The 19,606-nt window shown below is 37.8% G+C and overlaps 1 protein-coding gene across 6 annotated transcripts in view; it reads right to left on the reverse strand.

Annotated features, from left to right (window-relative positions):
• Nucleotides 1-19,606, reverse strand: part of UBE3D (ubiquitin protein ligase E3D) — a 148,002-nt gene that overhangs the window by 118,531 nt on the left and 9,865 nt on the right. For 4 of the 6 annotated variants that reach the window (XM_026007418.2, XM_072736132.1, XM_072736143.1 and 1 more), the window contains exons 2-4: nucleotides 18,820-19,016; nucleotides 15,579-15,669; nucleotides 3,978-4,209 (exon numbers count right to left, since the gene is read on the reverse strand). In XM_026007418.2, the coding sequence (XP_025863203.2) occupies nucleotides 3,978-4,209; nucleotides 15,579-15,669; nucleotides 18,820-19,016 (520 nt within the window). The remainder of the gene's footprint in view (nucleotides 1-3,977; nucleotides 4,210-15,578; nucleotides 15,670-18,819; nucleotides 19,017-19,606) is intronic. The other 2 variants (XM_072736160.1, XM_072736139.1) reach the window with 1 other exon arrangement.

Below are 19,606 nucleotides of genomic sequence, written 5' to 3' on the forward strand. Positions count from 1 at the left end.
GCATCTGACTCTTGATTTTGGCTCAGGTCATGATCTCAGGGTCATGAGATCAAGTTCCCTGTCAAGCTCTGTGCTGGCACGGGGCCTGCTTAAGATTCTCTCTCTTTGGGATCCCTGGGTGGTGCAGTGGTTTGGCGCCTGCCTTTGGCCCAGGGCGCAATCCTGGAGACCCAGGATCGAGTCCCACATCGGGCTCCCGGTGCATGGAGCCTGCTTCTCCCTCTGCCTGTGTCTCTGCCTCTCTCTCTCTCTCTGTGACTATCATAAAAAAAAGAAAAAAAAAAAGATTCTCTCTCTTTCCCTCAGCCTCTGCCCCTCCCCTGCCACTAGCTCTTTCTCTGTCTCTAAAAATAAAAAAATAAAAAATAAAAAGATGAACTAGAACAGCAATATCACAGTACTTCACACACAGTGTAAGTACTGCTTCAAAAAACTTTTACTTGACATGTGTTCATGTGTGTGCATCAGATTTTGATATAAATGAATTTCTGGGGTGCCTATGTCACTCAGGTGGCTAAGCATCTACCTTCAGCTCAAGTCATGATCTCAGGGTCCTGAGATCGAGCCTCACGATGGGTTCCCTGCTCAGAGGGGAGTCTGCTTCTCCCTCTCCCTCTGCCCCTCTGCTTGTGCGCTCTCTCAAATAAATAAATAAAATCTTCAAAAATATATGTATTTCTTACTTTAGGGGTCAAAAAAAGTCAAAGCTACAGAGAAACTAAGGCTGGTGAGAATTTGTTCAGGTGTAGGCAAGGATACAGGAAGAAGACAGCTCAGAAAGCAGGTGTATGTTCAACTGTGAAGTTTGACACTTGGGCAGTTTCATGCTTTCTTACAATAAAAACTTTCTGTATGGCTCTAAATTGGTATTAAAGATACTTTTTAAAGGACCTATTTTGTACAAGTTAAATCAAACCATCCTCATTAAATCTTACAGAAAACTAAAGGCTTTCCTAAAAACTATATATTGGAATAGCAATACCTGAGAAGAATAAATTTTTCTACTCAGAAATTTTTCTACTCAAAGAAAAACTTTAAGTAGAAAAATTTCATTAGGTACTCTGTTATGTATTTCATTTATAATTGCTCTTATAGCACATTTTGCTTTGTCTTTCAGTGAAGCAGGAGAAGTGGTATTTGTTGGTTAAAAAAAAAGTCTACCTTTTCAAGACACTGGTAATCAGGATTTTTAAATGTGACCAATAAAAAGCAAATTATCTCAAACAACCAAAGGTGTGTTGTTTGATTCAAAAAGAGCCCATTAGAAGGGACCTTTAACATAACTGGTAAAATCTGTATATGGCCTATATTTTTATCATCAAGTAATAATTGTTCATTTTGTCAAATGTGAAATGACACTGTGACTACTTAAAAAAGAAAAATCCTTCTGGGATGAAATGACAGAATGTCTGGAATTTGCTTTAAAGCACTTAAGTGGGGAGTTGGGGTGGGGGAGGGAATTAAAGGGACAGATGAAGCATACTTTATGAATCAAGATGATTGGTATACTGAGGTTCACAATTCTTTTCTTTTTACATTCATGAATATTTACAAAGTTCAACACGTGATTCTAAGAAAAAAAAAAAGCCTTAAGGATTTAACAAAACAAACAGCCAAAATCAACAAATTATTGCCAAGTACACCAGGAAAGAAAAAAAAGTGAAGCTGTTAGTCATGCTTGCCAGCTGTCATATAATCAAAGTTCAATTTTGTTTGTTCCTTAAAAAAATTGGATGAAGTCACAATGTGACCATACTTTCTAAGTCTACAATATTATGAATCTTATAAAAGGTTGAGATGCCATCTTTATCATTCTATTTTAGGATGCTGGTAGACACAAAAAAATAGCATGAAACACGTAAATGCAAGAAATAAGGAAAACTTCAGCAGGTATCATCTGAAAACAAAAGGTATATCCTGCCACATTAACAGGCACAAACACTGTATGTTCTAAAGGGATCTTAAAGGAAAGAAATAAGTGTTGGATTTTGTTCATTTATGCTACTTTTTAAATGAGGTCTTCTCTAATTAAAATATTATAACATTCTAAATTCTGTTTAAACAGAAACTCTGTTTTGTAATGCATTTCTCTTGACCACTACTTAAAGGAAATAATAAAGCCAATAAAGCAGTTGTGCGATAAAGCAGACTAACAGTGTGGGAACTCTACAGAACAAACATCAAAGACAGACCTTGTTGTGGACTAATTAAATCAATATATCTGAGAGACGGCACCACTGCTCAGAGATGTGGATTAGCCTCCTGTCCTCGTTTTTATTTCCCTTTGTGTTGTTTCAATTTCTAAGGACCCTTGATATTGTCTCGCCAAAAAAATGTTTCCCAAGAGATACTATTAGGATGCTGTGTCACCATGTGACATTTCAAAACCCTGCTAGATGGCTAGACTTGGTGATATGAGAAATAGGTTTTCAATAGCACAGAGCAGCCTTGTTCCCACAGGAGCCTTGAGAGCACTGTTTAAGCAGTCCCTCTAAATTTATGTTACTATTTTGGTCACAGGCATACTCTTTCAACTGCTGCAATATGCAATTAAAGAGAACTTCCATCTAGGCTAACTTGGAAACAATCCTGTCAACAGTGGCTTGTCATGACAGGAGTTTCTCACAGTCTCCTTGATACTAAACACCGTAATGTCTGAAAATGAAGGGTCCTCCTTTAATGCACAGGATGGTTGTTTGCAATTAAAAGAAATTATTGTAAATGGGCATCATATAACTGATAAAGACATAAATTGAAGAATATATTTCCAAATAGAGTGCAGAGTTTATCTAAAACGGGAAACTTGTGGTTTCTCTTAATCTTTCTCTTCTCCTTTTCCACTCACACCTTGCAAATATCTTAAAAATTTATAGCTTAACAGTCAAGTATTAGTATATAAATTTAGATTAAAGTGTGATTTTAACATCCATTTTAAACATATAATAGACCTCTGTTAACTTCTGACCATTTATTTTTGAAAACCATTCAAGAATAAAGTACTATAATTTTAAATGAATCATATTTAGGTAAAGGGATTGGTGTTTATGGTGAGAGATAAGGCAAATAATTCTGATAACTTCAATCTCTGATGACTTCCTTAACTTGCCCTCAAAATATAAAACAGTTCTATAAACTAACTTACAACCTGAGAGCTGCCCAACTATTGCACATTTCCTGAAGTGGGTTCAGTTTTCATTACAAAAATTAAATGAGTCTTAAATGAAATTTAATGTACAATGCTTTTGTCCCACCAATAATTAGATGTTAAAATGAAGATTCTCTGGCAATGATTTTCTTTACTTTTTAAATCACATCTGTATTGACTTGCCATCAGAATGATTTCTCACAAGGGCCAAGTCAATGCCATTGATTTTCTTTTAAAGTAAGGCAAACCACTTATTCTCTGTACTGAAAGGAAACTGCTTTCTCCCTAAAGCAACTTCTCTAGCAGGAGGCTCCTGACCTCACATTTTCAACCACCAATTCAGACCCAGTAGCACAAGCTTCATTTCCATGTTTGGACTCCTCCATTTCCTCTGTTTCCTTGATGGCATCTGCTTTTATGACATCAGCAGAAGTTTTAACTATGGGCAGACACAGGAAATACCTAGGCCTCGCTGTATGGCATGTACCTTGGAACAAAAGAACACTTTTAATTTAAATCAGACTATATAGATTATTGAATATTGTCCTAAAAACAAGAAAGTAGGGCATTTTGATTTGTAAAATGGCAACATTCCCAATTCTGGGCATGAAAAAGTCCTCTTTCCCTTCTTCCTGCAGCCCCTGTAAGCTGTTTTGGTCTAAGGCCATATGCTCTTCTTGTATCAAGAGAGCAGAGCTGGTGAATAGAGGCAGTTGAAAATCATGGATTTTGGTCCTTGGAACAGTCTGTGTAGTATGCTTTAATTAAGACTGGAGAATCCAGTTTCTAAGCCAACCTCTAAATTAGCATTTATTTTGAAAAGATATTTTACCAATTTAAAATGGTTCTCAGAAGAAGGACAGCATGTCTCCACTGGGGCTAATTCAGGTCTTGGCTGCCATAAATCACTTCTTAAATTCACCAAGAAGAAAGAGTCTCCAATAAAACAGTCATTCTCTTGCGGATGAAGTGGCTTATTAGCAAAGGGGTCAGGATGACAACACCATTCTTCAACTAGAGCTCCCCAGTTCTCACTCGGCAATGGGAGCACCCTGATGAGCTCCCTAGTAGAGAGAGGAAAAACATTTTTTTAAAGAACAAAATGGAAATGTAGCATTTTCTTAATTAAATCAGCATGAAAGATGAAAGAAATGCATTAACCACACTGTCTGCAATGATAACTTCCCGCCTAGATTACAAAAGTAAAATATACTTATTATAGGCAGTTTGAAAGTGTATAAAGGTATAGAGAAAATAAAAATTATCCTTTCAAGCAACATAGGTATACACATGTTCACAGTCCAGAATCAAAAGATATACACAAACTGTACCTTGCTTTCACTGTTTTAGTTATATTCTGATTCTTAATGATTCCATTCTATTCTATAGGTATGCCAAAACTTTGAGATCATTCCCTTTCTGGTAGGTCCTCAGGTTTTGAGTTTTCCAGTATCAACAACCCTGTCATGAACATTCCTATTAAAACATTTCTATACATATCTGATTATTTCCTTGGGAAAAAAATCTTGCAACTGTGAGATCACGATCACAAATGATATCCACGTTTTAAAACCCCACACATATTGACAAAGTGCTTTTCAGAAAGGCTGTATCAATCTGTAATTCTTCCATGTGCCTGCTTCAGAATTGAATACTATCACTTTTCCATGTAATGGGTGAAAATGGTCTCCATACCGCTTTAATTGGCAACTCTAATTACTAGTGAGATTGAACTGGCTTTCATATTTATTGACCAGCGAGTTTCTTCTGTGAGTTGTGATCAATGACTATTTTCCAATGACCTATTAGTATGCTGTTAGTAATTTTTAAAAGTATATTCTATCTAAGAATATTAGCCTTTTATCCATCATCTATGACAAATAGTTTTGTTATTGACTTTTAATTTGGTTTGTCTTAAATTCCAAATCACCTAACTCTCTCTTCAGTGATTTCTCCCATTAACTATTTTTAATTTTTTTTAAATTTATTTATGATAGTCACACACAGAGAGAGAGAGAGAGACAGAGAGGCAGAGACATAGGGTGAGGGAGAAGCAGTCTCCATGCACTGGGAGCCCGACATGGGATTCGATCCTGGGTCTCCAGGATCGTGCCCTGGGCCAAAGGCAGGCGCTACCACTGCGCCACCCAGGGATCCCCCCATTAACTATTTTTAAATAAACTTTTTATTTCAGAATAATTGTAAATTTACAGAAAAGTTACAAAAACAGTACAGAGAGTCCTTTTTTTTTTTTTTTTTTCAGAGAGTCCTTATACACGCTCCACCCAGCTTTCTCTAAGGTTAACATTTTATATAACCATGGGAGATTTGTCAAAACTACAGACTTTATCTGGATTTCCCTAGTTTTTCCATTAATGTCCTTTTTTCCTTTGATCTAGGATCCAATTCATGATAACACACTGCAGTTAGTCATCATGTTTCCCTAGTCTCCTTAATTTAGTCCGTTACATTTTCTCAGTCTGTCCTTATTTTTTAGGACGTTGAAATTTTTGAAGAGCACTGGTCTGGTGTTTTACAGAATATCCCTCAATTTAAGTTTGTCTGATGTTTCCTCAAGATTAGACTGGGGTTACGGGTTTGGGAAACAAACTGACAAAAAAAAACCCCACAGAAGTGAAGTGGCCTTCTCAGCACATCCTATCAGAGGGTACACTCAATCAATATGACTTATCACTGGTACTGTTAAACTTGAACAACTGGCCAGCATGGTATCTACTAGGTTTCTCCACTAATAAGCTATAGTCTTCCCTTTGCATACCCAATTCCTTGAAGTGAGTCACTAAGCCCAGACCACGCTGGAGGGGAGAGAAACTGAGCTCCACTCTACTATTATTTTTTATGCTTAAAATGGCCTTAAAATTAAGTAGGCAGTTATACTTGCTACTAGTTGTTTTTTTTTTTTAATGGTTTCATTTTTTTCTGGACAACAGATACTTAAAACTTTATCAGAAGAAAAGCTAAACATGATTTTACCTATATTCTAAATTAGGGAGATCTGTAGTCTAAGAGGAGAAGAAATATGGGCAGGATGATAAGAAGCTTCAAAATAATTAATCCTGAGAAAAACAGAATAGAACCACGTTCATGGTCTTCTTAATGCCCATGAGCAGTGTGATTGTTTAGAGCAGCCTGAGTACCTCCATTCCTCTCAGCAAAAACATATGCTCACTAGAGTCAACTATATTTGATCACAGACCTGATTGTGCCACTTATACATTATTTTAGTTACATAATTTAAAAAGCATGTAAACTAAGGAAATATGAATTGCTATTCCTCTGAAAACTAAAGACTTTAAATGAAAGCCAGTTGCCCAAAAAATAAATAAATAAATAAATAACTGATAAGCTGTAGGAGATACAACTATATATAGAACACTGGAAAAAAGGAAGAAGAATAAAAATCTAGAAAAATTCTACAGTTCCATTGCTTTCAGATGTCTAACTTCTCCTTCCATTTAAGAAAACACAAACTAGAAATTGTAGATGATGAATTTTGGATGGAATACCTACTAGTAAAAAAAGCTACACAACAGTATAGCCAAATTTAACAAAGAGGTATCGGTTCCATGGGACGCCTGGGTGTCTCAGCGGTTGAGTGTCTGATCAAGTTCCACATTGGGCTCCCTGCTTCTCTCTCTGCCTATGTCTCTGCCTCTCTCTGTGTGTCTATCATGAATAAATAAATAAAATCTTTAAAAAATATATCAGTTCCAGGATCCCTGGGTGGCTCACGGGTTTAGCGCCGCCTTCAGCCCAGGGTGTGATCCTGGAGTCCCAGGATTGAGTCCCATGTCCAGCTCCTTGCAAGGAGCCTGCTTCTTCCTCTACCTGTCTCTCTGCCTCTCTCTCTCTCTCTCTCTCTCTCTGTGTCTCTCATGAATAAGTAAATACAATACTTAAAAAATGTATATATATATATATATATCGGTTCCATAATAAAATATTCGTAAATTAATGGACATTTGTATGCTTTAAATTAAAATATTTAAGATGCAAATGTATCATTTTTTAACAATTTCCTCCATGTTAATCTTTTTTCTTTGATCTCAACAATGAGTCTCATAAAAAGACTCTTAACTACAAAGAACAAACTGATGGTTACCAGAAGGGTGGTGGGTAGAGGGATGGGTTAAATAGGGGATGGGGATTAAGGAGTATACTTGTGATGAGCACCGAGTGTTGTATGGAAGTGCTAAACCACTAAATTGTATATCTGAAACTAATATTACTCTGTATGCTAACTAGATAAAAACTTAAAAAAAAACACCAATAAGAAAATGACAGGTAAACATAGCACCTTCTCCTACTGGAGTCTTTGGTGAGAGAACTGTGGAAGCAGGTCTTTGGGCAGCATCTCCATTACCATCTTAGCAGCTTCTCAAGTACCAGCCCAAGGCCAAAATCCACAAAAGCTGACAGATGCTCTACTGCACTGATCCACCACAGAACTCTGCCCAGTAATTCTGGATCCACCAGCAACAACAATCCCCACAGAACCCTCAAACATTCTACCTGGAACCCTACTAGCAAGTGGACTCATGGATCATTTGGCTATTTGATCAGGGTTTGATCAGGGACAGGAGAGGGGGATTTGTAAATATAATGTGATTCACTCTATTACTATTTAATGGTCATTCTTCTAGATCTTTCTTACTATTCTTATATCATTATAAAATTAATAAATTAAAATATATTAAAATGTGCCAATCTTGTAAAAAAAAAGGCAATTACAATATGGAAGAAAGAAGTCATGTAATTTATAAATCCAGAGGACAAAGCTAGGAAGAAGAAAGGCTCATTTTAGTTTGACATAAGGAAGAACTTCCCTTTCAGATTAGGAAATGCCCTCTAGCAGCATCACTCCAACTGCTGAATCTGTTTAGGATATTAAGTGACTCTTTCAACATTCATTTTCTAAAAGTCTTCTATGAACCAGGCATTCTGTTGACACAAAATATTAATACACATAGTTCCTTCTCTCAAGGGACTCAGGGTCTAGTAGGAGACTTATAAACAATAAAACTTTATAAAATAAATGTAATAAATACTCCTAACAAAGTAATGGTTCTAAATTCATAGGGGGTTGGGAGAGAGGACAGCTTAGACCCTTCTGAAAATTTAATGAAAGCTTTCAACCTTTCTTCAAACATACATTCCCACAAGCACATAAAATCTGCATATTACTTTAGGGGATTCACTGATTCACAAAACCAACCCACAAATTCAGGGCAATAAATACAAAGTATGAGGGGAGTAGAAGGTATATGAATTTCAGAGAAGTGATACTTGAGCTGATCTCTGAAGGATGAATAGTTCCTTTTTCTTTTTTTAAGATTTTATTATTTATTCATGAGAGAAACAGAGACACATGCAGAAGGAGAAGCAGGCTCCCCTCAGGGAGACTGATGCAGCACTCGATTCCAGGACCCAGGGATTACAACCTGAGCCAAAAGCAGACGCTCAACCCCTGAGTCATCCAGGTGCCCCAGGTAAGAGTTCTTAAAACTATAAAAAGAATTAAGGATATCATGAATGGAGTTAACAATATAAAGGTAAGCACCGTATCTGTTTAACTTTTAACTATATTCCTAGTGTCTGGCACAGCGCGTGACTCACAGTATAAGTTCTTAAATACTTGTTAAAGGAATGAACAATCACATTTTGATACACATGAGGTCCCTGCTTGGCTCTGTCGCATACTGGGATAAAAGGGTTAACAAACCTTTTCCCTTGCTGCTTAAGAATCTAACCTTTGGTTTAACCACCAAGCTCTGTTACCCTGGAAACCAGGTAGATGGTAAGCATGAATTATATTGCTAGGCAACATTGCTTATGGTAAAAATGACCCCTGACTGGCAAATTGCATCTAGACTGACAAGAAGTATGAGTGAGCTACAAATATCTGATGAGGGTGCCATGCTTTGGACTTGCCTGAATGTAGTCCTTTGCAAGGAACCCTAGAAACTATGCCAAGTAATTGCTACAGAAGATGCTGGCTGCTTAGGACATGAGGCTTCTTCTCAGAGTAGCTCCTGCACCTCCTTGATTGTGGATCTCAAGCTTTGCACCTGGAACTGTGTCACATGGAAAGACAAGAGTCACTTGCTTCAACTGTTGCAGGATTCCTGCTGAGAGAAACTCCTTCTGATGCTGCCCTGCTGGCAAGCTGGCAAGAATTGTGGCTTGTGGTAGGATTTTGAGTCTGCAATTTTTTTAAGTTCTTATTTATTTATTTATTTATTTATTTATTTATTTATTTATTTATTTAAGAGAGAGAGAGAGAGAGAGAGAGAGAGAGAGAGAGTGGGCGAGCATGAGCCGGGTGGAGAGGTGTGGGGTGGGCAGAGGCAGAGGAAGAGGCAGGGAGCCTGACCCTGGGATCATGACCAGAGCCGAAGGTAGACACTTGACTGTTTAACTGACTAAACCACTCAGGTGCCCCATGAGTTTGCATATTTAATTGAATTTCACAAGATCTCTGGTGGGCACTGACATACACCTTATTCCATTTAATACTTACTACAACCTTGTGAGGTAAGAATTTCTATTCCCCTGCTACAGAGGAGAAAAGATAGGTTCAGAAATGGTCAATAATCTGTAATAAATTCACAGAACCAGTGGTGAGGAATAAAGGCAGGATCTTAACCCAGGTCTTCCAGGCTCCAAAACTGAATTCTTTCCCTCGGAATATTCCCTCCCCTGACAATGCAGAACATCAGAAAAGGAGACTGGGAAGGGGTGCAAACTGTGTGGGGTGTTACATGCCAACCTAAGAGCTAAGGACTTGTTTCTATAGATAGGTGGGAAGCATTACAAAATTCTAAGGAGGGAAATGATAGGTCAGATTTGAATTTTTATGAAGAAGCAAAAGAGTACCTGTTTCAAGTGGGAGGCAGACCTAAAGAGGCTCCTAAATCTCTATCACTGAGATTCTCTATCTCTTGACATTTTGCAAACAGATCCTCAATACATCGCAAAAGATACTAATATCAAAATCTCACACTTGATCACAGAAATGAAACTGCACCAAAATTTAAAGAAATCTGGGAGACTTGATACACATTAGCACAAAATGTGCTATTTCAAACTTAACTTGACCCCATATCACAGTGAATAAAAGCTAAAATATATCCCATAACTATCTACATAAGACATCAGGAGCAAGAAAAGTGCTCAATTCACAAGTCATTGCAAAGATAAAAGTGTTTTTACTACAGAAATAATTTTTTTCTGGTATTTCGAAAAACATAAAACCTCTTAGAACAAAAGATGTATTATAATCACAGCTCTACTGAAAGTGTATCTGTTGAAAACCTGAAACTTTGATATGATCTACTTCCCCAGAGAACTTTCAAAATAAAATAGATATCATTTTTTTCCAAGGCAGTTTTTAGGTAAAAACCTGTCAAAGCTCAGAAAAAGAGTGAAATGATTTCTTGAATTTTCTCTCATCTTAAAATAACATGAACAGTAACACATTTATAATTAAAATTTGTTAGTTATTTTTAATGCATCTTAACCACAAGCCTTAGGGACAAACAAAATACACAATGTTAATCAATACTATTGACTGATGATGCTTATTCAAAACTTAAACACGTAGAAAAGAAAATGAAATGCCCTTTAACTTTAAAATCAACAATTAATCATTGACAATAACAATGGTAATAACATAGAACTCTTACAGGTTGGATTATAAACAAGTGGACATTAAGAATCTTAGAATAACATCAAATATTTAAAGCTCAAATTATGGCTACTAAAATCTAGATAAATTGAGCTGATGATATCCAACTGGTAGATGACAAATCCTACAAACCAAGCTTTACATTTCATTACCATTATGTACTTAGTAAAATTAGACCCGTAAAGGTATCTTCATTTTTTTTCCCAAAAGTTTATACAATGTTACCAACAATCCAATTTGTGCCTGTACTCTTTTTTCACCTCTGTTCTTTTTCATAGACAAGCGACTGCATTCATAGTAGTTATTTTCAGACTACAATTATAGATGGTCTGTCAAGTAGACCAACTGGTTGGATACTCTGACATCTCTTATGTTTCCATAAAGTCTATTCTACTTGTTTCCTTCTAGAGTTTCTAAGGTCTCCCTAACTGCTGAGCTAACACTCAGCTCTGCTGCTGCAGGTGGAATGAGGAGGGCCTGTCCAGAGACCTTGGGAGACCTCTCAAGTGGGACTAAGAATCAAAATCTTTTATGTTTGAGTCTGTTTGGCCAACTAATATAACTCAATTCTGGCATGAATTTATTTCTAGGAGATGCAACAAATTCCAAACCTGATGATTATTTAGCTGTTTCAATAAAGTAAATTTTGTCATTATTGTTATTTGATATTAGGGCTTATTAGTCTCAACAGGAGCATGATGAAAAATTATATATGTTCAGACAATTTTTTTAAGAGAGGAAAAGGGGGTGAGGGGGCAGAGGGAGAGGGAGAGAGAATCTCAAACAGGCTCCCAGCTGAGTGTGGAGCCCAATATGGGGCTCAATCTGATGACACGAAGATCATGACCTGAGTTAGATGCTTAATGGACTGAACTGGTGCCCATGTGCCCCTGTTCAGATAATTTTCATACAAATACTCTGAACTAGTAAAAGTGTAAACTAGAGAATTTTATGGTAAGGAAATAAAGCATTATTTATTTTCAGATATCCAAAACAAATGGCTAAGATCATGTTCCTAAATTAAGAAAAAAAGACTGCTATAACTAGCAGATTTCATGCACCTTGATTCTAATAGGTATTAAAAGCCATTAATGAGTCTTTTTTTTTTTTTTGAGGTTTTATTTATTTATTCATGAGAGACAGAGAGAGGGGGGGGGTGGGGCAGAGACATAGGCAGAAAGAGAAGCAGGCTCCACGCAAGGAGCCCGATGTGGGACTCGATCCCCGGTCTCCAGGATCATGCCCTGGGCCAAAGGCAGGCGTTAAACTGCTGAGCCACCCAGGGAACCCATTAATGAGTCTTAATAGATTATAGAAATAAGGTGCAGAGGACTGTTTAATTTGCTTGCCAAGAATTTTTTTCATTAAAAAAAGGAACATGGATTAGTCTTGCACTACCCAAAGCATCATGAATCACAGAACCCAAGGTACAACTTTACATGGTTCATTAATCATAGAATTTTCTGCTGGTAGGACTCCTAGAGTTGTATCTAATCCAACCTCCTCATTCTACAGATGAGGAAACTAAGGCTTAGAAAATTAATGTGACTTATTCCCAGAAAATAAGGCTAACCAGTAAGCAGATCTTAACTCTGCTCCATCCTCTTACTAGAGGAGTTCCCAGTACAGATAAATCAACCTATCTCAAAGTGCCCTCCTGTAAAAGATGCTTACAATTAGTTGATTTCGATTATAGAACACACAAGCCTCTTTTGGTTTTGTTTTCTATTTAACATGCACAAAAGATGTCCTAACTACCTACATAAAACAGATATCTGAGGGAGAAACGAGAAGACCCGCTGAGTTTAATGTAAAAAGTCAACATGAAATCCTTGTACATATACTGGAGGATGCTTGTTTTTCCAACAAACATGAGGCATGCTGCCTGAGAGTGAAATCTCCTACTAAGGATTTCTCTGCATTGTTCAAGAGGCATACACTTGCCAGACACACAGGTCTGATAGGAAAAGGCTTTCAGGTAAGCCTTGCTTAAATGCGGCAAGGGCTAAGTCAACTCCATGTTTATTTTATTAGAAAGAATAGGGAGGAAAACAGGGTCATTTCCCTGGCACAGCTAAAAAATCGAGTCCTGAATCAAAAAGACTTGACACAGTAAACTAGATAATTTGCTAATTTGCTAAGAAGACCACTAAGCAAAGGGAAGGGGAAGGAATCTATAAAACCAATTAAAAGGAACTTGTCAAGCTTTTACTATTATATGTATGACAGCTTTTAACTGTTTTGACAAGTTTGGAAAATTGGCCTTATTATGTCTACTTAAGAAGAAACACAAATAGGAAGCATCATAAAATTTTAAGCAGGGAAGTGATTGGTCAGGTTTGAATTTTGACAAAGAAGAGGAAGAAGTCCAACAAGAGTGACTATTTAGAGCGAGAGTTAGGCCTAAGTAAGCTCCTAAACCTTCTCCATCACCAAGATTCTGTCTTTTGACATGTCTAAGATGACTCATTATGTCTACTTAAGAAGCAGCTGAAGGGATATAGACAAGGTTTCCTAGCTACTAAGTGGTGAGGCTGCGGTTCAAACCCAAGGTTCCATTCTCCCACTCCTGCTTTACACCACACAGCCTCCAGATGGTCACGGTTAGGGACCATGAAATTGTTCCTCTAGGTGCACCTATAAGCCCTTCTAGTTCTCAATTCCAATGATTAGAAAAAGAATGGACACAAAACAGAAGATATAGTTCCTGCATGGGAAGAATTGTTACAGGTAACAATTTTTTATATCATCATCCTTTTCCAAAGAAACACAGATACCAGCCAGTAATGGATAAGCATATCCTTTATGGTGAGCAGTACCAGGAAATAGTGCTACACTGTATTTAACTTGCTCTTCCTGTGACTTCTAGGTCACCTCATTGTTGTAAAGGCATGCATGTTTCAGCAACTCCATATGAGAATTCAACCAAAGCCTGAAATAGACTGAGAGGAGAAGTTTCCAGGTTTTACTACAACACAAAGAGGAATCCTATGGGTATTTCAGGTTACAGTGGGTCTGTCACACAGTGCATACTGTGCAGCAACTTCAGCTCTTAGGTAATCTGAGCAGGGACATTCTCTCTTCTGCAGATTTAGTCACCTCATCTCTTACCCAAAATAATCATTCAGAGGTGCTCCATTCACTATCCCCCCCACTTATACTAGGGTAACTTTCCATGATCTCATCTACCTGCGGCACTGCCAGGAATTAGAAAGTAAGCAAGAGAGGCTGGTGGAAGGCCAAAATAAACACCCTACTGTTTATTCAATTCAACCCAGGAAGAATTTATTGAGTACACTATTCATCAGGCACTGTGGCCTGATGCTGGGGCTGATGGTGACGATGCTAGGGCTAATAAGAATAATAATTATAGTGGTAGCCATCATATACTGAATGCCCAGCACGTGCCAGGCACTGCTATAAATACTTAAATTCATTTGATCCTCTGAATAACCCTACGTAGTAGCTCCTATTGTCATCTATATTTTTATAACAGGGAAATTGAGGAATGGAGTGGTTAAGTAGCTTGCCCAGAGTCACAGCTAATAAATGGTGGATGCAAACCAGACAGTCTGGCTTCTGAGTCTATACCACTAGTGGCTACCCTACACTGCACTCTAAATATTAGTGGGGATAAGGGACACAGGTCAATAAGACTATTCCAACACCTAGAGCCTATAGCCCAATTGGGAAGACAGACAAATAAACCTTTGAGGAGCACATAAACCAACCGAGAATTCAGGGAAGGCTCCTGGCTGTAGATGGCCTATCAGATGAAACTAGGAAGGAGCTAATCAGAAGGAGACAGGGGGTAAGGGGTACATTCCAGGGGAGAGAGTAGCTCTGTACAGGCAGAAGTTTGGCATTCATTGAGATAAGGAACACTGAAAGAGGAGCAGGTTTCAGATATGGAGAAAGATCTATCCCCAAAGAAGTCTCAGGCACCCATCTTGGAGGAAACACATCTAATGAAGAAATCTAACTTCTTTCTTTAAGGATTGTTAACAACAATGAGGTTTTGATCCGTCTTTCCAACCGATGAGTGATTAGAAGCTGAAAATTCAGAGGAAAGGCTTTGTGCCCAGGAAACAAGTAGGAGGGAGAGAGAAGGTGGAAAAAACAAAGAAAAGAGACAGACACCTTGGGAATACAAAGAATATACCAAAGGGCCCTTCCCATCTCAAATGAGTAATCATAGCACACTGTAAGAATGGGTTATAAGATGAACCTAATCACCCAGAAAAGGTTAATCTGTGCTCTGTATGCTCTGTTTTAGTAAGTAGGGAAATAAGAAATGGATTTTAGAGAGGGACTAAGAGAAAGAGTTCAAACAAAAAGTTGTGTTGCAAGAGCTTCTATGATTTAGAAGATTCACTTAATGTGGGGAAAAAACCTCATTCACCATCATGATGGATAAAACATGCAACAGAGTCCATGTCTCTTTTCAGAAGAGACATGCTTCGGTGATCAACACAGGCTTTCACCAAGGTAAGTCGTCCTCCCTCAAAGCCAGCATGCTATGTTCCCCTTTGTCACCTTTAGAAGACCTAACTGCTCTATGATTGTTGGAGAGCTTTATGGTTGATTTTGTTCAAAGTGACATTAAGCTGGCTCTCATTTGAAGGCCATATATTGCTCCCCTGATAATTACTTCAAAAATTCTAATAGAAAAAAAGAAAACCATTGCCAGGCACAGAATGAATCAGTGTAAAATACATTCCTTACCTGTCTCTTATTATGACTTCACCGCAGGACTGGCAATAAAATGTGCAACATTCTTGGGCTTGTGAGCTCTGATTAAACATTGAAACCAGTTCTAAAGAGAAATCAATGAAATAGCAAATCTTAGAGGTGTGGGACAAATATATTAACATACTTAAAGAGTTTAACAGCCACAATAAATTACTATTAATAAACACTGTTTACAATCCACCCAGAAGTACACATTTAATTAGCATTATCTGATGACTCAACTAGAAGCAAATATTATGACGTGTTCTCAAAACAACAGATTTTGCTAAGTGTTTCAGAGCTAGGTATTGCCCTAGATTATCCCTGTTACATACCAGAGTTATTTCACTCATTCCATAAATACCAACGCTAAGGATGGGAGAAAGATAGTAATTACTTTCACATCAAGCTAACTACAAGGGGCCTGGCCTCACCATCCTCAGCTTTCCTCTGCTCTGTCTTAGGTACAGCTTTTCATCAGTGTGATTGCTGCTCCTATCTCTTAAATTTAAGTTTAATTTGATTTAAATTACATACAAACAGAAAGAATCTCGAAATTGGTCTTCATTGGGCAGGTTCCTGGGAATGCAATGGTTTCTAAGAATTCAATCTTCCAAGAGCAAAACTCAATTTTGATTAAAGCTGTGGAAAAATGTATATTTCCCACATTATGTGAAGTGCATCATTCCCTTAGTTTCCATTATATCATTCATGAAGAAAGGAAACTTTCATTCCCCCCCCGCAAAAAAAAAAACAAAACAAAAACCCACACACAAAAATATCAGTCTGTATATATAAAAAAAAAAGTAATGAGGTCATACTCATTTCAAGCAATTTGAACTTGGTTCGTGTCACTTTGTATGTATGTTAAGATTTTAAAAACTCATGGTAGAAAATTTAAGCCTTGGCAATTAAAAATTCATCCTTTTAATTTCTAGGGGTCTCTGCCAACCCCTGTAGCACTAAGGTGAAGTAAACAGTATTCTTTAATTTTGAGCAGATAATAAGTAGACCTGGTAAGTCAACCAAAACAGTCTCTTCAGAACCAATGAACAAATTTTCAGTGAAACACTCCCCCCTACTGGTCACCCAGCACGATCCACTGGCTTAGGTTCAAGACAGAACTTCCTGACGAGGTGGCAGTGTGAGAGAGCACTGCCACCTGGGGACGAATCTAATGCTTGTGCTGCCATCAGATTTCATTGTAGTCAGTTTCATGTCAAGGGTCCAGCCTGATCTGACCTATGTTAAACTCAGGGGAGCGTAAAACAATATGTTTACTGTAGTCCTTGAAAGAACATTTATAGTTGCAAAGTCAACTTTTTAAAAACCTCAAAACACAATTGAATGTGCTAAAAATGTCGTCACTTCTACACTACATTTTGACTCCAGTCAACATTAGTATGCATCTACCTGGTATTTATTCATTCAGCAACTATCTATTCATCACCTATTATGTGGAAAGCTATTAAGTACTGAGATCTATTTTGCATACTCTTTTCATGCACTGCAGAGCAGGGCTATGAAAGTCTTCCTTTTCAGATATTTGAGTAAAATGTTTTAAAAATGTAAAGACACAGCAGACCAGTCAAATGCAAGCAATATGCAAACCAACATTCAGCAGTCAACTTTTACCATCCTATAATTACAGCGAAATAATAATGCTTGCTGACTTAAATTTCTTTTAATAGTTCTAGGTTTGCTATTTATTAACAACCTTTACCCAAGTTGGGTAGGCGACAAATCAATTGTTTCTCTAGAAGGCCTTCATACCTCCTCAGTATGGGACCTAAAATCACAAATCCAGAAAACTAGCAGACCTGAAAAATACACCACTGTGGCTTTTGTGCCTATCTTTGCCCAGTTTCCACAGCTGGTGTATTTCCCATCTTGGTGACCCCATTCTTCTTTCCATGGTTATTATACTAGTCATTCTTAGCATGTGGATACGTCACTTAAGCTCCATGAAATTTCAGTTCCCTATGCCTTGTTCCTAAATACAAATCTTTCCAACTCAAAACTAGCTATTCACTAATTTAGGACTTGGGCAAAAATCACTCTCCAATGAAAAAGCAGCACAAGACTCAAGGGAATGTGCCACATCTCCTAAATGGCTCTTCAGAACAATCCTGCTGACCCCACCTTGAGTCTCCAAGCAGCTCAAATGAAAGCCTAACTAGAGATGAGGCAGGAATGAAGTCTCAATGTGCGGCTGAAAGAATCATAACCCTTCCTTGACAAGGAGCATCCTGTAGGTCTGTTACAGTCTGTTTCCCCTTTCACATCATTTTTAATCCTCTGAAGTCTATTACTTACATGGGAAAAGAGGCATTGAGCCAATAATTTTATTAAATAAGTTATTCTGAGAAACATTTCTACCACCTTACTGAATCAATATGACAATAACAAAATACTAAAAATATAACAGCATAGCAATAATCAAGATCATATTATGCGTCAAACTCAATTTCAGAATCTATATATGCTGTTTCACCTGGAAATGTCTCTAAATGGATGGGATCATTTCCATCATTCAGTTCTCTGGTCAAATATCATTCGTCCTCAGAGGGGCCTTCCTTGAGCACTTTTTACCCTAGTCACTCCCTATCCCATTATTCTGCTCTACTTTGACTTTTCTCTGTATCCAAATAACTTATTTGTTCATTATGTTTCCACCCATGAGAATGTAAGCTCCTTAAAGGCAGAGGCTTTCCTAGCGTGTTCATTTCTGTATCCCTAGCACTTAGATCAAAGCCTAGCTCACAATGTAAGGCAAAGTTTGTTGAATGGATGAGTTTCTATGCAATGCTTTAAAATCCACCAGGTCACGCACAACTGCCATCTGATTTTATCTTCCTATCAACTCAGGAAGCTATGTAATTTTAAAATTAAAGAAACAAAGCAAGGGTTATATGGGAAAACTCTGGACCTTCAGCTAATTTTGCTGAACCTAAAACTGCTCTAAAAATTAAAATATATTAGGAAAAAAAAGCACATTAACCACACCCTCCCCCCAATCATGGAACAAAGCTTCAGAAAGGTTAAGTGGCATGCTCAACTGCACAGCTAATAACTCTGGCACAGCTGACAAAGAACCTTTTGACCAGCTCTTTCCATGCTTCTGCTAAACAGATTTTTCACCTGGGAAAAGGTCAACTTTTCAAAAGAAAAATCATCTTTGATTTACAACGGAAAACTAAATGCAGGAACGAAACAGGAGGCTGGGATCACTCACTGGCATTGGATTCTGCTCGCACCTGCAGACGCAGGTGCAGTCCATCTCCAGGGACATACCGCAGCCCACCACAGGAGGATGGCACAAGCCTGACCTCTGCTGGAAGCTGGAGCTCTGTGCAGCCTTCTGGGGTCTTCACCTGGAGTGAGCATGGCGTTATAGAAATATCCATGGACATACCTCCTTCTTTAGGCTCCCTGGTAATTAAAAACAAAACATAAAAAATTACTTCTCCTTGATGGAAACAAAGTGATAAAACAGAGAAAAAAGGCCAAGGACCTCACTGTTCCTCTTCAATAAATGTTCTAAAGTTACTGTCCTAAAAAAACAGTGAATGAACCATAAAGGAAATCATCCTATACTAAATTTAGATCAGGGCAGAGAGTACTTTTCCCTGGCACTGTAACATGAAAGTTCTAGAACATATTTTTATTCTTGCCTTTTTTAATGGTAATTTAAATGTGCGTGTTTCCCTCGTTGCTAATAATGATTTTGAGCCTCAGTTCTCTATCCTTTTTTTATTTTTTTATTTTTATTTTTCCCAGTTCTCTATCCTAACGCATCCTGCAGCTACTCCAACCTGGACCTACCTGGGGTTGCTCTCAGAGTCATTCTGCTCACATAGACCCCTCTCATTTCCTAACGCCCCCTATTTTCTCCCACAAGTTTCCCCACAAGGTTCTTCAAAGCAGCACAATCCAATGCTGACCTGTTGTACATCATGCATTTGTTCTCCCAGGGATCCCCTGTTCTCCAAAATATTTTGGTGAGAGGACACAAGGCAGCA

Source organism: Vulpes vulpes, chromosome 1, assembly GCF_048418805.1.
Source record: "Vulpes vulpes isolate BD-2025 chromosome 1, VulVul3, whole genome shotgun sequence".
Lineage (NCBI taxonomy): Eukaryota > Metazoa > Chordata > Mammalia > Carnivora > Canidae > Vulpes > Vulpes vulpes.